Consider the following 17878-nt stretch of genomic DNA (forward strand, 5'->3'; position numbering starts at 1 on the left):
CAGTAGTCCTTCCCTCTCCCCACTTTCCTCTGCTACCTTCCTCCTGTATTATGAAAATAACACAACCCCTTAAAAACTTGTCAAGTATTTTATGAAGATGTTTTTCTCCTGGAGAAATCTCTTCCTAGCCATCATCTTCCTTTTTGCTTTAATCTGAATATCCCCATTTTTATTGCATTTTCTGCATGTTCTAGTGTTTCTAACCTATTATTAACTGCCTGGATCACTACTGTGGTCTCCTTCCCTGATTTCAGTCTCCTGCATTTCACTCTTATAAAATTAACATGAGAAACCTGTATCTGTTAGTGTCACATTTAAGATTGTATCCAATGACTGGATAGAGTCCAATTTGCGGCATATAAAGCTCTTCATGATTTGGCTCTCACCTTCTTCTTGACCTAACCTTCTATTCACTAACATCTACCTACATATCGAAATTACCAAATATCTTACAGCTTCCTGGAACTCCAAATTCCCCAGGAGGTATGTAATTTTAGAATTTTTCCCCACTCCCAGGAAATTAGGTCATTACTACTAATAGCATCACTGCATATTTTAATTACATTATGAAGTGCACATATGGCAATCATTTATTTGCTGTCTACTGATTCCAGTAGTTTCTAACATGGGATTCATCCATGAACCTTAGTGTAAGTATGGAACGACTGTCCGTCCTTAAAACTTGTTATAAAATTCTGGATGCAAATTATACTTGTACTGTATAGAAGGAAATATCATCCAGTACCTGGGTTATGAAGTTTCTGAGAGAAGGAATAAGTCTTGTATCACTATTCTTTATATCTAACATCTATTATGCATAACTATTACTATGTACATAAGCAGATATGCAAAAGTAGCTGACAATATAATGCATAAATCATTTAGGCAAACTTCCTTAGGTCCACAGCCAGGAAATATACTTGATACCATATGTTCCATAAAATATTACATTTTCTTAATGAGCTCATAGAACTTGTAATTCGCTCCAAGATGTGTTCATTAAATATACATTCCTCAAAGTTCAGTTTTACCTATTAGCCCAAGTTTAACTGTTATTTCAAGTTTCTGTTATTTGCTTTACTTTAAATGTTGTCTATTTCTTTCAGTTACTACTTCTGAAGAATGTAATCCTGGTCATCGGTCAATCCAACAGATTTTTTAAACTACCAACATCCCAAGGATGTATTGGGCCCTGTTTCTCTAGAAAGACTGGTATAGTATTTATAGGGTCAATTACTGCTTTAACCAACAACTCCTAGTGTCAACCACCTCCTCTCTCAAGAGATTGGTGGGGGAGGAAAAACACAATATAACATTAGCTGTTTCTGCAGGCTAGTGGAGATCTTTTCGCCAACAAAATCAACAGAGAAGTAATCCCTGGACAGAACAGTGACCCACCACAGTGTTTCCATTTGAAGAACAAGAGAATATGCAATGTAAGAATAACAAAGACTCCTTAAATATGAAGGAAGAGAGGAAAAGGAACATTTTTAGGAACACTGTTTCATAACATACATAGGGAAAATGCACATAGGAGAAAAAAAATGAGGAACATGTGAACAAGCTACTCTACATTAGTTTACTTACCATCTTATAGAGATCTGAGACGCTAATTTGATCTGAATCCACTACTTCAAAATCCTTCCGGGGCACCAGGTCCAGACCCAAATGTCTAGTAAAGAGAAAGACCACACTCAGCATACAATGCCCGCAGACTGTAGATCTTTGTTAATGTGCTTGGGAGCCTATACCTTCTAGATATTATGAACAGAAGTTCAGACCCTGCATTCGCAGAAACATGCCTTTATCCAGCAATACCTAATTTTATTCACTTTTGCATAAATATGGTAAGGGATTTTTGAGTGACACAATTCCAGTCATCAACCAGTTGTACTTGTGATGATAAAAGGGTTTTGTTCAATACTATTTTTATAAGGGTCTTAAAGTGTGGATTTTTTTTATATCCTTAAAAAGTCACGTTTATTTTTCTCTTTCACCACATTCTACAAGTATGCTCACTGTTCAGTGGTGACTACATTTATTGCTATGAAAAAATCATTCAGGGCATTCAAGTTGATTAGTAGTTCACAGCCAATACATAAAAATCAGCGAAAAAGATACTAAACTCAAAGAGATGTATGTTTTAGTTCAATTTCAGTTTAACTAACTGATATTAACAAAGACCTGATCAAAAATTAGCACCAACATCTTTTTTTAAAGATTTATTTTATTTTTATTGGAAAGTCAGATATACAGAGAGGAGGAAAGACAGAAAGTAAGACCTTCTGTCCGATGATTCACGCCCCAAGTGGCCGCAACGACTGGAGCTGTGTCAATCTGAAGCCAGGAGCCCAGAGCCTTTTCTGGGTCTCCCACATGGGTGCAGGGTCCCAAGCTTTGGGCCGTCCTCGACTGCATTCCCAGGCCACAAGCAGGGTGCTGAATATGAAGCAAGGCTGCCGGGATTAGAACCGGTGCCCATATGGGATCCCAGTGTGTGCAAGGTGAGGACTTCAGCTGCTAAGCTACCACACCGGGTCCAGCACCAACATCTTAAGAAACATCAGAAAGAATTTTAATCAAGGAGTGTCATTACTCAAGGCAACAGTATTTAGAAGATCTACTATAATTCTAGGGAAAAATGATAGTAATTAATGGTTGATGAGGAGGCAGTATCCACAGCAGAAATAACTCTATGTACAGTGAGAATTCTGGGGTAAAGTTTGGGGCACAGATTACATTTAACAAATGCTAGCTCCCTTTCCATGCTCTGGATAACAACTTTAAAATGGACCTCAATGAAGTAACAAAGTTATGGGGCTCTGTAACTGTTTATGACTGGATAAGGTTGTGTGTGTTTATGTCTGAATTTTTTTCTAAAGACAAGATATACTCATTACGGTTTCAGAGACATTTCATGGTTACTCTAATTCAAAATAAGGGTTATGAATTACTGTCTACCCATGGGAACAAGAAAGTATTTTTTGTCTCTTCAACTGTACTATAAAATATGTTTAGAACATGCTAGTAAAACCAATTCTGTAGGCTGCTCTGCAAATAAAATTCTCCCTCATTAACACAGCCAGAAGTGCATTCAAAAGTTCAAACTTACTTTATTTAAAATTTATATTCTATTTATATGAAAATGTTTTTAGAGGCTAAATAAATCATAAGATTGGTAAAAGAAACAATTGAAAACTGAATATACACAATGAAGATAGAAGCAAACATGCTAATCACATGGGCTAAAATGATTACTCTGAGTATGAATTAAAACTTAGATGTATATTTTCTAGCAGATAACAAAAGGAAAACCATGCTATTTTACTAAAGGAAACTGGCATTATGCTTTTAAGGATCATATTAGATATATAATCTATGATTATATCTTGTATTAAAGATTACATTGCCTTTTAATATAAAACAATAAATTTTAAAAATTCATTTCTTTAGTTGAAAGCCATAGTTAGAGAGATAGAGGGAGAGACATTGAGAGATATTATCCATTCACTGGTTCATTCCCCATATGGCCACAATGACCAGGGCTGGGCCAGGCTAGTGTCAGGATCCAGGAGCTTCCCCTGTGTCTCCCACAAAGGGTCAGGGGTGCAAACACTTAGACCATTTTCCACTACTCTTCCCGGGACATTAGCAGGAAGTTGGATCAGCAGTGGAGCAGCTGGGATACAAACTGGTGCTCATAAATGATGTGGATATCGCAGACAGCAGCTTTACCCACTAAGCCATAATGCCAACACTGAAAATTATAAACTTTTGGAGAAAAAAAATCAATATTAAGTGCATATTTATTTTTGCATCTACAGATTCAATCAGCTGCACTGTATGAAGTGTTTTAAGTCATCTAGAGATAGTCTGATGTCTACATGAGGATGTACATTAGTCATATCCACACACTACACCATTTTATATATAAAGAACTTGAGTTTCTATAGATTCTGGTTTTCATGAGGAGTCCTGGAGCTAATCCTCCACAGATAGCAAAGAATGAGTGTATATTTTTGGACTTTTAGTGATTAAGTAATGTATGTGAAATATTGTCTGTCTTCTAAATAAAAGTGTAAATGGTATGATGATAAAAAATGGAAAATGTTTTAAAAGATTAATTTTTTAATTTGAGTTTTATGATACAAATATTAACATATATAAACATTTATTTTTATTGGAAAGGCAGATTTATAGAGATAAAGACAGAGAGAAAGTTCTATCTGCTGGTTCACTCCCCAAATGAGCGCAATGGCTAAGCTGAACTGATCTGAAGCCAGGAGCCAGGAGCCTCCCCTGAGTCATCCCTGTGGGTGCACAGTCCCAAGGATTTATGCCATTCTCTATTGCTTTTCCAGGCCATGAGAGGGAGATGGATGGAACGTGGAGCAACTGAGACATAAACTAGAACCCATATGGGATCCAGGCACTTGTAGCTGGGAGGATTAACTAGTGAGCCACAGTGCTGGGCCTACATATTAATAAATATTAATATTTTTTTACAATTCTTTCACTGTTGTTCCATATTTACACAAAAATTTTAAATATTTGAGATTGTCCATGTAATATTATCTTTATAATATAAATTTCTTTGTATTGGAAGAAGGGGTAAAAAGGATTTCTGCAGCTCTCTCTTGCTGTCAGTGAATGCTGCAAGCTTTGTAGGCATTCCCTCAGTGTTAGAAGCTAAAAGCCTGGAATTGTTTTGGAGCAGTTAAGAACTGTTAATAGAAAAATGATGAAATGTACTCTCTCTGTAATATAAAAAGGCAGGGTACCAATGATAGAAAAATAAAGTATTTTATAGATTTGAATGCATTTATTTCAACAAATAGGCTGAATAGCATAATTTTAGTTAAACTGTAACTAGGCTGTTAGTATATTGCCGAGCTTATGTAAACTGTGAGTTTTTCATTTAAACATCTAAAATATCTTATCTAAATATACAACAACTTTGGAAAGATCACAAAAATAGTATTAATATTTACTAATATTTGTACCAGGAAACTAAAATTATAAAATTAATCTTTTAAAATATTTTCCATTTTTTATCATCATACCATTTACACTTTTATTTAGAAGACAGACAATATTTCACATACATTATTTAATCACTAAAAGTCCAAAAATATATACTCATTCTTTGCTATCTGTGGAGGATTAGCTCCAGGACTCCTCATGAAAACCAGAATCTATAGAAACTCAAGTTCTGTATATATAAAATGGTGTAGTGTGTGGATATGGCTAATGTACATCCTCATGTAGACATCAGACTATCTCTAGATGACTTAAAACACTTCATGCAATGCAGCTGATTGAATCTGAAGAGACAAAGCCCATAAATACAGAGCGCTGACTGTGTAAGAAACAGTGTAAATTTTACAACTAGGAAACAAGAAAAAAGGACTGAGCAAACATTTATCCCCCTAAAACCTGTTTTAGATACAACAGCTCAAGAAAAATCCAGATGGCATCTAAGTCAATAGGACCAGAACTGAGTCAGAACGTGTGCTCTGTGGTCATTTAGCATACTCAGGGATGCGCCTTTTGGAGACTGTCATGTGTAAGGCAGTATAGCATTATGGTACCTTTGGCTTCCTTGTCCAATTGATGACCCATCCATAAACCAACCACACATTCTACATATTCTGAGGTTCTATCACATATCAGATCAACAGTGTTAGATGCCGGGAATATAATACACTGTTTCGTCAAGCAAATGCTCTTATCATGTTAATTCTCCCTCTGAGAGTATAGTGTGTGGTGGGACAACAGTGTGGAAGTACTGAGGCATAAAATGAGAATGGACTTGGTTAGTACTGCTTATCTTTTATGTAGAACAGTCATTTTAGCATATTCTAATATCATAAAAGACTTTTTATATTATGCCATCTCTTATTTCAAAACAAGAAAAGCAGTTTAAACAGAGTAAAGCAAGAACTAGAAAACAGTTTCATGGCTTGGGATAGCAGAACTTTTTCTTTTCACAATAAAAGATCTACAAAATTATTGTTCAGGCTTTCAAGTGACTACATCCTCCATTGGTGAAAGTAAAATACAGGGGAGGAAAGAGCAAGAAGGGTGGAGAGAAAGAAGTACAAAGAGAAGAAAGTTTGGAGGTGGGGATACAATCTAGCGAAAGGGAGGAACAGGGAATAAGGGAGGGAGAAAAAAGATGTGTGTTTCTGATTTTGGTTTATTAAAATGGATACACACACACACACACACAGAAGTTTGTTGTTGTTTTTATTGCTGTTATTATTGCTATTTTTGACAGTAAATAAGTTTTATTGAGCTTTTAGCTTATAACCTGAAGTAAATGGAGAAATAGTTCTCCTTAACCAATATTTTACATAGTTGTAATAAAATACTTCAAACTTTATGAATTTATAAGGGATTGCATTTCTCAAAAATTAGGGTCAAGTAAACAGGTCTTAACTCTTAATTTCCCAGTTTAGTTTTCCCTTGCAACAATGACAAGTTCCAAGTTACATAAGTTTCTTCAAAGTTTTACCATTGTTGCTGATATCTTTAGTTCTGAAGCACTGGTATTTCAATCAATATTCACTAATTCTCAGTTTTGCACTTGTTGGAATTTTGTCATCAGGCTGTCCTTCCTTTCTGTAAGACTGTTTTGGCTCAATCTCCAGTAGAGTATTCTGTCTTTTAATTATAGTTACAGTGCTTCATCCCATATGCTGATAATTTTGCCTACCTCAATTTTAAAACTTAAAGGCCTGGAATTTTTCTTCTTTTTGGAACTTGTTTGACTATTAATATCAAAAATGATCCTGTATACCAGCAGTGAACAACATGCACTTTTGGTGAGAATGTTGGTTCTACCTCCATTTCTTTTCTTTTTTTTTATTAAATTTATTCATTAATTACATTGTGTTGTAATTACATAGAATCTGGGATTCTCCCCCCACTTTCCCCCCCATGGTGGGTTCCTCCACCTTGTTGCATAACCATAGTTCAAGTTCAGTTGAAATTCCCTCTTTGCAAGTATATGCCAAGCATAGAGTCCAAGATCTTATAGTACAGTCAAGTCCAACTACTTATTGGGTAGACCCTCTCTGGTCTGAGGGCAAAGACAACAGAGTATCATCCCGGTCAAACAAAAGCACTAACATACCATCTGCAACAATTAACATCTTTATGGAATTAATTGACATGGTATTGAGCAGTCAACATGTTAAAAATAAATGCGATTTCTTAACCACTTTCTGTGACCCCCCATTTACAGTTCAATTTTAGTTTATATACGACATATGACATAACATCCATAACATAACATGTTATGCTTAACATCATATCATCTTAAATTAAGGCAAACATGTGGTATCTAACCTTTTGGGATTGGTTCATTTCCCTTAGCATTATGGTTTCCAGTTTGGCCCATTTGGCCACAAAGAACTGCATTTTGTTTTTTTAATAGCTGAGTAGTATTCCATGGAGTAGATGAACCATAGCTTTCTTATCCAATCCTCTGCTGATGGGCATTTTGGTTGTTTCCATGTTTTTGCAATTACTGATTGTGCTGCTATGAACATAGGAGTGCATGTTGGTTTCTCGTAAAACAAGTTTTTTGGATATATTCCTAGGAGTGTTATAGCTGGGTCATACGGTATGTCGATTTTGAGTTGTTTGAATATTCTCCATACTGATTTCCACAGAGGCTGTACCAATCTGCAGCCCCACCAGCAGTGGAGTAGGGTTCCCTTTTCCCCACAACCTCGCCAGCAAGTGTTGTTGGTGTTTTTCATGTGGGCCACTCTTACTGGCGCTAGGTGTTTACTCCATTTCTTAAGAACAGGTTTTGTATATTTTGGTGGACCTTCATCCAGATACCTTCATACCAGGTCTCTTGGGGTTTATCTTCATAAAACACATTTTTCATTTGCTTAGACATTTACATTTTCAGAACCCCTGGAATACCTACTTTATAAAAGACAGCTATAGGCTGCAACCAAATGATATTTGCTTATTGTTCTGGCTTCATCTTTAATGTTTCCTAATAATTTATATTCTGCAAGAAATGAATCTCAATTGTGATCCTACACAAACTTGGTAATATCCTTCTCAGGCAGCTCCTTGCTGCCCTGTGGTCCATGCCTGCTGCAGAACCACCACTGTCATTTCCCTTCACTGTCTCAGCTTTCCTTAGCTATCCTACTACCTCCTGAAGTAGAAATGTAGGATCCCAATTTGTAGATTATGTTTATTCATATTCACTGTGTATCTATGAGATGTGAAGCACAATGAATTCATATTTTTAAAAGAAACACCACAAGATAATTTTTTAAAGTATATTCTTAGGTCTAAAACAGAGGAATTTGAGCTAGAAGAGATATCAGGATAACCTATATAATTTATTTTTTAAGGTGTTTGTTTATTAATTTTATTTGAAAGAGCACAAGAGATGTTTTTAAACCACTGGATCACTCTCTAAATGCCTACAAAAGTCAGGACTGGGCCAGGTTAAAGCTAGGAGCCAGAAACTCCTCTGGGTCTTCCACATGAATGGCACGGACTCAAGTAATTGTTTTCCCCCAGGTGTAATAATAGGAAGTTGGACTGGAAGCAGAGGACATACACTCTAACACAGGACCTGTGCATCCCATGTTAATAGTTTTTCCCACCACATCTCAATATCTATCACAAATCCAACTCTTTTTCTTTCCAGAAGCGAAAATAGAAGCTGAGTTTCAGTGACTAGAACAAGTGATATGTTTTGCTAATTAGAACAAATAATTACTCCTAACAAACATAATGAAATCAGTGAATATAACATTGCCACTTAATCATTAAAGAGAAGTTTTGATCAAGTATTGGTTCTGTGAGGACTGAATTATAAATGGAACTGAGAAGCCCAAATAATATTCATACTTACTCATTACCCCAGTCCAGACGTACGGTGATGTGTCGTTTAACTTCCCGCACCTGATCCTGAGTCAGGTGACCAGATAGGAGCTGTCTTCGCAGATCAATAAGTTCATTCATCACATGGCGAAGTTTGTAGAAAAGATCTACTTTGTGTTTCTGAAAGAACATTTTTGGTGTTGGGTGAAATGCAAAAGGGATATGGAAAGAGAATGAAAAGAGAAAGAGAAACAATTAAACTATGAAAAGTATTCATTTCTCTGAACCACTAAGGCAATATAAAGAAGAGCTTGTTTTAAAATCTTAAAGTTCTTAGTTCCTATTGTGTAAAAAAATCTCTAAATTATGACACTGAACAAAGAAGCAAAATTTATCAGAATCATGCAAAAGTATTACTTATATCTACCTTATCCTAGGTTACTCATGTTCTAGTAAATCAAAACTGCTACACTGAAGAACAGAAGGTTACACATGAGCCTGGAGCTGTTTTCTCTTACAGAAGTCACAATGCACATAATAGCAAAGACTTCAACCATCTGGCAACAGCTCTGTTTTTTCCAGTAAGAATACTCAAGTTGGGAGAGGGAGAGGGAAAGGGAGGGTCAGGGAGAATCATTTGTCCTATTCAGAAGTAACTAAGGTTTCCATACAACGCCAGTCTCTGGAGTGAGATCCACTCCTGCTTTCTAGACCTCATTTTGGTTTCTAATTAGCTTTTCAAAACAGCCATATGTTTCTAGTGTCTCAGATTCCCAGTCTTTTATGTTTAATAAACTGTGCCACTTTAAGAAGAGTTAAATGGAAACATCTTATGGATATCATAATGATTTTAACTTTATCAAAGGGCACCAAGTAGATGCTTCAGAAAAAAGATGTACTTAGGAATATCAATTTAAAAACTAAAGTCTCACTATTTGCTTACAAGTAAAAATCTTGGCTTTAGAATCTTTAAATTTCTAATTTATGTATGTACAGTTTAGGTAACAATTTTAAATCTTGAAATATACCAGTCTACAAAGAATATTTTGAAAGACATATCAATCAATATAGACAGTTATTGAAATATCTATATGGGATTCATCATAAAAAAAAAAAACAGTTGGGGGTAGGCATTTGGCCTTGCAGCTAAGACTCCAGTTAAGACGCCTGCATCCTCTACCACAGTACTCAGGCTGGAGTCCCAGTTCTACTCTCAGTTCCAGCCTCCCACTAATGCATACCATAGGAAGCAGTGGGAAATGGATCGTGTAGTTGGATCCCTGTCACCCACATAGGAAATCAGGAGTGATTTTCTGGATCCTGACTTTGGTCTGGTTCAGTCCTGACCCTTGTGGGCATCTGGGCAACGGACCAGCACATTAACAGCTCATTCTGTCTGTCTTACTCCCACCCCCTTAGAGAAAAGAAAGAGAAGAAAAATTCTGCTAAAATAAGCTTGAATCAGATGATCATGAAATTGCAAAGCAGTATAGTCAGGTGTTTTTAGAAGACAAGACAGGGATGTTGGGGCTGGCACTGTGGCATAATGGGTTAATACTTCATCTGCATTGCTAGCATCACATTGGGGTGCTAGTTTATATCCTGGCTGCTCCACTTTCCATCCAGCTCCCTGCTGATGGCCTGGAAAAGCAACAGAGGATGGCCCAAGTCCTTCAGCCACTGAACACACATGGCAGATCTAGGTAAAATTCCTGACTTGTGGCTTCAGACTGGCACAGCTCTGGCCATATAGGCCATGTGGGGAGGGAACCAGTGGATGGGCAATTTCTCTATCTTCTCTGTAATTGTGGTTTTTAAATAAAAAATATATAAATCTTTAAAGAGAGAGAGAAAGAACAGTGATATCATTAAAATCATCATTTGACACATCATCCTATGATGATTCTGGGCTCCTGGCCTCAGCCTGCCTCAGTGCTCACTGTTGAGGGCATTTGGGGAATGAATTAGAAGACGGAAGATCTCTCTCAGTCTTTCTCTTTCTTTGCCATTCTGTATTTCAAATAGATAAAAATAACATTTTAAAAAATGATAAATTTAGAGTGACATTTGGCACAACAACAAGATGTCTCTTGGGATGCCCACAATCCTGTATGAGAGTGTCTGGGCTCAAGTCATGGTTCTGCTCCCATTTTATCTTATTGTTAATGTGCAACCTGAGCAATAGCACACGCTGGTTCAAGTAGTTGGAATTCAGTGGCTGATTTGGACTGAATTCTTGGTTCCTAAGCATTTTCTGAGTGAGTCAGCAAATGAGAGACTTCAGGCTACAGATTTTTCTGTCTCTGTCTCTCTTCCTCTTTCTGCCTCTCAAAATATGAAGTTTTAGAGAAATAATTTTTGTACAATATTTTGCAATTCATGTATAGTTTTTTTGTAATACACATTTTCTATTCAGTTTTTAAAAGATTTCTCAGACTTAGAACAATGAATCATTGGGCATTTAAAGATTCACCCTATTAAGAGAAAGTACTTTCAACTTAAAGGATCTCAGGAATCATGAGTTCTAATTACAGCAAATAACCTGTTATCTCTAATTTAGTTGGCGAATAGATGAAGAAAGTTAATAAGCACCTTAGTAGCACATAACGATTGAAAAAGGAAGAACTCATAGATTCCTGCCAGCTCAAGAAGCAATATTAAGTGGAAAATTTCAGAAATGAACAAGTCAGACTTTAAGCTGGGCACTGCTCTGAGTAACATGATGAATTCTCACTCTGTTCACAGCCAGGAAGAGTATTACTCTTTTGCCCAGTGTGTCCATGCCCTATGCTACCTTTCCATTACTCATTCAGCAGCCATCACAGTTACATGCAGGGCTTGGTACTACGCAATTTCCAGATGAAGCAGTTTGCCCCTATAAGCAAACTGCATCATCTGGAACACTGTGATCCAAAGTCTGTGATCTGAAGTCTGTGCTCTGAGGGCATTTTTGTTTTACAGCATGCAGACAGAGAATAGGTAAATAAATAATTAATAGTTGCTATAAGTTCTGAGGAGAGAATAAAGACAGTGAGTAATCAAGGGCAGGCTGTCTGTGGCACACAGGGGGAAGCACCACATCAGAAAAAGTAATCAGGGAGAGGCACTCTTGACAACTGAACCTTTGAGTTCATACCTGAATCAATTAAGGTGGTAACATTGGGGAACTCTGGGAAGTTTTTCAAGCATAAGAAGCAAGCACAGAGGCCTTGATGTGGCAGTAGATACAGCTTGTTCAGAAAGAAAAGGGAGGCAAATGAACCAGGAGTAAATGAAAAGGTAGAGAGTGGTAATGACGCAGATCGAGGGTTATCAAGACCACATCAGAGCCTTTGTAAAACATGTAAGGGCTTTGGTATTTAAGCAAGATAGGAAGTTGCTGAGCATTTGGAGCAGGAACATTATGTGATCTGACTTAATCTTGAAAGAACCTCTCTTAATGCTCTGGTGCAAACAGACACTGAAAAGACAAAAAGAAAAGCAGAGATTCCAGTCAAGAAGCTATTTATTACAACAATCCACAGGATGACATTTTTCTGGACAAGGAAAGAATGATGATGTTAAGCATGGTTTGAAGTTTTGACATGTTTTGTAGGTGGAGGTGCCAGAATCTTTGGATAGACTGAATGTGGTATATGAATAGAGCCAAGGATCAATCTTGTTTTGTGTCCTAGGGAGCTTGTCTGGAAAGAAGGAAAGCAAATTCAATTCTGGACATGCTGTGTCTGACATGAAATGGCAATATTTAGAAGTCAAGAAAGTGAGGAGCATCTAGCAGAGGAAGCTCTGAACCAGTAAGCAGTTAAAGGAAACACAAGAAACATGACACAGCACCAAATGAAAACTGGATTTTAAGGACGACTGTATCAAATGCACCAAGAAATTAACTGAATAAATATGCACTGAGAATTGGCTACAAGGTCTGATGCTGTGTTAGCCAACACTGACTGCTAAACAGAACAGGTTGTACAAGACAACACTGATTGCTATAAGAACAAAAGGTTGAAGTGAGTTCAACAGAGAATGTGAGAGAAAGAAGGGAAGAGCATAGAGAACACTTTTGAGGCATTTATAGAAACTGGAAGCAGAGAAATGGGGCTGTGCTATCAAGGGAGTTTTTTAAAAGATGAAACAAAATTCAGGTTACTTATTTGTATGCTGGAGGCAATGAACCAGATGAGAGGGAAAATCAGATGACACAGGTGTTAAATCCTTGAGGAGCCAAGAACAGACAGTTCCTAGGAAAAAAGGGTAGCATGTGGCTCAGAACACAAGTTAGGTACTCCACATACAATTGTCTCTCAATATCTAATCTTTCATAGACACCCAAATTAGCAGATGATCAAGTCCCTTACTTGGAATCACACGGTATTTTCATAAAACCCATCATATCTTCTCCATATACTTTTTTATTTTGGGTGATGCTTACATAGTTGACCAGAGTAGGAAGGGTCAAGGTCTAGGGGAAAGTAGGCAAGACCATAGTTTCCAAATTTTCACTTTCTTCCTTCTGTATCTGGGGGAAGAGGGAAGATTAGGGAAGAGGCTGCACACAGCCTCCCAACTGCCCCAGCACCTGCGAATGGGGTATGGCCACCCAATTTCATCACAGGGTCCCGAAGATGGCATATACTTCAATGGTTCCACTCAAGCAGTTTCAATAGTTCTGAAATGCTATAAATCTCCCTGATCCAAACATGAGGAAATCCTTCCAAAGTTTACTGGTTGACACATTCCACTCCAGAGTCTCCATTCATTCAGAGATTTGCTGTCAACATTTGGCTAAGGCAGTTGACCAATTTGTTTTGCTCTCTTTTTTTCTCTATGGTACCAGATGTCCTCTGCAGGCCCCAGTGGACTGGCATATCTTCCATGTGCATCTGGGCACACAGTCCATTGCTTTCCTTAGCCACTGAGTAGGCCCTATTCTGACACATGCACTCCACAGTCAGACCAAAAATCCTACAAGTCTCTCCATGGTTGGTGTTCTGAGTCCAGCTGGGGTAATCCCCAAAAAACCTTGTCTGAGGTGATCCCAGGCCTGACTCTTGTGTGCATTTTCCAGTATGGGGTCTGACTCATTCTGTCAGCCACATCAGCCTATACACACTCTGGTAGTTGCAACTGCTGTGTCAGTTCTATCTCCAGCCCCGTCTCTTACATAAACCAATACATGCTACAGCCCAGCCCAACTCTGTGTACCACACACTCGGCCCTCAAGTACACAGGCAGGCACTGCAGCCTAGTCAGAGTGACCCCCAATAACCCTCACTAGGCCTGGCACCAGCCCTGCAGTATGTGCACTTGCAGTATGTGCAGCAGACTGGTCTAGTTTGTCCCACATCTCATTCATCTTTTGTACACATCAGTGGGCATTGAAGCCTAGCTCAACCCAATCGACTCCACTATCCAGCCCAGAACACGAGCATATCAGGGAAGCATGCTAGCCTAGTGCTGTCCCTTTCCCTCCTCTTACTCTGCCCAGGACCAAGCACATGGTGAAATTCCAAGGCTGGCTCTGCCTGCCTAGATATGAACCCCAGGTCTCGCACACCACCACTGGCATCATCCCTCAGGCCTCTGCAAGCCCACACTCCCAGGCCCCCATGAGTCTGCTGTCCTCCAATCTAAGTAGGCACACTCCCAGGCCCCTCCATATATTTATCACTTATAATATTTAACACAATATAAATTTTATGCAAATAATTAACTACAATGAGTAAGAAATAATGACAAGGAAAAATGTTTATGCATGTTCAGAACAGATGAAATACACTCAGTTATTTTTAGTCTGTGGTTGGTAGAATCCTAATATGTGAAAGCCACTGATAAGGAGGGCTAACTGTGTAATCACAGAGAAGCAGGGGGAGCTGTAGCTCATCATAGAGGTGCCCACAGTCTCCCTAATGGGACAACTCCCTGCCCTGGATCTTGCACACTCCAGTCATTTGTTGTAGCCCTGCCCAGCCTGGTTTGTCCCCAGTCCTAGCTCTCATGCTCACCAGCAGGAGCAGCAGCCCATCAGAGGAATTCCCACTATGTCCCTACCGGGCTCGCACATCTCCCTGCTCCTTCCCTGGGTCTTGCATGTGCTGGTAAGTGCTGCAGCCCAGACTGGCATGGTCCAGGTAGTCTCACTTAAGCATTTGCTGGTGTTTCCTCGTTCCAGCTCTTACAAACGTGCAGGAAGCATGAAGAATTCTTAATAGATCCAAGAAAAAAGGATCCTTTCTGAGGCACAGTATAGTCAAACTGTCAAAAGTACAAGATGTAGAAAGAATTCTAAAAACAGCATGAGAAAAATATCAAGGACTTCTTAGTCTAAACTTTCAGAACAAAAGCAAATGGGGGCTTTTCCTTTCAAATAAAAATAGTGTAAGTCCTAAAGAAAATCAGAAAGCCTACTCTTTCTCTGTTTCAAGTAAAATAAATTTTTTAAAACTGTGGAAAAAAAAAAAAAGCAAATGGGAATACTCAAAATCATTCAAAGGAAAAATAATTCCAGCCAAGAATACTATATCCAGCCAAGATATCCATTAGATATAAAGAAGAAATAAAGATTTTCTGTGGTAAGCTTTTGGTCTAGTGACTAATATGCTGTATGAACACCCGTATTTGAGTGCCAGGCTTGACTCTTGGCTCTGCTCCTGATTCCATGGGAGACCTGGATTGAGTCCCCAGCCCTTATTTTCAGCCCAATAGACAAAGCCATGATGGGAATTTGAGGAGTGAACCAGCAGATGAGAGCTCTGTCTCCAAAACAAATTAATTTTAAAAAGTTTTTTAAATCATGCATGACAAATCAAAAACTCATCAGACTTCCTATAAAAATGCTTAAGAGAGTCTCCCACAAGGAGCAAAAGGAGAACTAATGCAAAAGCAAATATCATGCAAAATACAAATCTCAAAAGTGGAGCTGAAACACAAGAGAATGGGAAGATATCTAATAATTATTATCTTGATCTTCTAGTCATGCCAGAGGCCACATTCCATATGCAGGGCATGGGCAGGTAAGTAGTGGTGAGCCATGCCCACCAGGCAGCAGGAAGGGGCCTGGGGCAATTGCCCACAATTTTTCCTTTATTATGCCATAAATTTAGATACAGAATTTTTTTCATTTGTAATTTTTAGGGCTAAAGTTTCATATTTTTCTCCTGTATTCATGAGGGTTATGTGGTCTCTGAGTTGGAAATTGTCTGATACTTCTCTTTTTTTTTAAGATTTAGTTTATTTTTATTTGAAAGACAGATTTATAGAGAGAAGGAGAGACAGAGAGAGGTCTTCCATCTGCTGGTTTATGCCCCAAATGGGTGTAATGGCTAAAGTTGAGCTGATATGAAGCAGGAGCCAGGAGCTTCTTCCAGGTCTCACTCATGGGTGCAGAGTTCAAAGCTTTGGGCCATCCTCCACTGCCTTCCCAGGCCATAAGCATAGATCTGTATGGGAAGTGGAGCAGCTGGGACAAGAACCAGCGTCCATATAAGATGCTAACACTACAGGGTAAGGAGTAACCTGCTGAACCACAGCACTGGTCCCAATATCACTCTCTTTTCTGAAAGAATATATCACCATGTTATAATTTCTTTTTAGATATTATAGCGAAACTTTGTAGGCCTTCATTTTTCTATGGGGGAAGATTTTTAAAATGATTGTCATTCCTTTCATAAACACAATTTACTAAAAAATTCTTCCCTTCCATATCATTTTTCCAAATTAGTACTTTTGAATATGTGCATTTCAGAAAAGTTGTCAAAACTGTTGACATAAAAATGTTTAACACTTCAAGAATTAAAAGCAGAATCTCTCTATAATCTAGCAATCACAATATTGAGTATTATACAAAGGAAATGAAACCAAAGAAGACTTTCACATCTCCGGGTTTATGGCAGTACTAGATATATAGCCAAGCTATGGAATCAATAATCAAGATATGTTCATCAACAGAAAAAAGAAAAAATAAGATATCTACATATCTGTAAAGATACAGTTATACACATACACACACAATGGAGTGCTCTTCAGTCAAAAAACATGAAATCTTGTCATATTTCCAATATGGATAAACCTACATTTATGTTAAGTAAAGTAACCAGGAACAGAAAGGTAAATACCACATGACTACACTTATATGTGGAATCTCAAATGCTTGATTCAGGGGCCAGAAAAATGGCTCAATTGGTTAATCCTCCACAGGCAGTCTCTGGCATCCCATATGAACACTGGTTTGTGTCCAGGCTTCTCCACTTTCCATCAAGGTTCCTGATTGTGGCCTGGGAAAACAACAGAGGATGGCCCAAAGCCTTGGGACCCTGCATCCATGTGGGAGACCCAGAGTTAAGTTCCTGGATCCTGGTTTTGGATCAGCTCAGCTTCAACCATTGTAGTCACTTGGAGAGTGAACCAGTGGATGGAATATCTTTCTCTCTTACCTCATCCTCTCTGTGTAAATCTGCCTTTCCAATAAAAATAAATATATCTTTAAAAATAACATGTATTTTAAAACTTGAGAAGAGGATTTTTAACATTCTCACCACAGAGAAATGACAAATCAGATGATGGATATGCTAACTGTAATCACTGTAACCAATACACAATATATACTAGTATTAATATACAACATTGTATTTCATAAATGTCTAATTGTGTCAATCAAAAATAAAACAAATTCTAGAGTATGCATTTAGCACAGCGCAGTCCAGATGCTGCTTGGGACACCTGAATCCATATCCTGCTAATGCATATTCTAGGAGGGTATGGTTTAAGGTTGGGTCCCTGGCACACCCACATGGAAGACCAGTATTGAATTCTGGGATCTTGGTTTCAGCCAGGTCCCTGTAGCATACATCTGGAGAATGACCCAGTGTATCAGAGATCTCTGCCTCTCTGGATTTCAAAATAAATACAATAAAAAAAAATAAATAAAACAAGATCACTAGTTGAGAGTGAGCAGAATGGAAGCGGGTATTAGAGGTTTCAGAATAGAGGAAAGGGTGTGAAAGTTTCATAAGAGTTA

The 17878-nt window shown here is 38.1% G+C and overlaps 1 protein-coding gene across 8 annotated transcripts in view; it reads right to left on the reverse strand.

Moving 5' to 3' along the window:
- The window catches only part of DOCK3 (dedicator of cytokinesis 3), a 279756-nt gene that overhangs the window by 148786 nt on the left and 113092 nt on the right, over positions 1-17878 (reverse strand). For all 8 annotated transcript variants that reach the window (XR_009247405.1, XM_058679068.1, XM_058679069.1 and 5 more), the window contains exons 6-7: positions 8897-9045; positions 1588-1672 (exon numbers count right to left, since the gene is read on the reverse strand). Coding sequence is in view for 7 of the 8 variants with exons in the window: in XM_058679068.1 (XP_058535051.1) it covers positions 1588-1672; positions 8897-9045 (234 nt within the window). In the remaining variant the exon portion in view is untranslated. The remainder of the gene's footprint in view (positions 1-1587; positions 1673-8896; positions 9046-17878) is intronic.

The sequence above is a fragment of the Ochotona princeps genome, chromosome 21 (assembly GCF_030435755.1).
Source record: "Ochotona princeps isolate mOchPri1 chromosome 21, mOchPri1.hap1, whole genome shotgun sequence".
Classification (NCBI taxonomy): Eukaryota; Metazoa; Chordata; class Mammalia; order Lagomorpha; family Ochotonidae; genus Ochotona; species Ochotona princeps.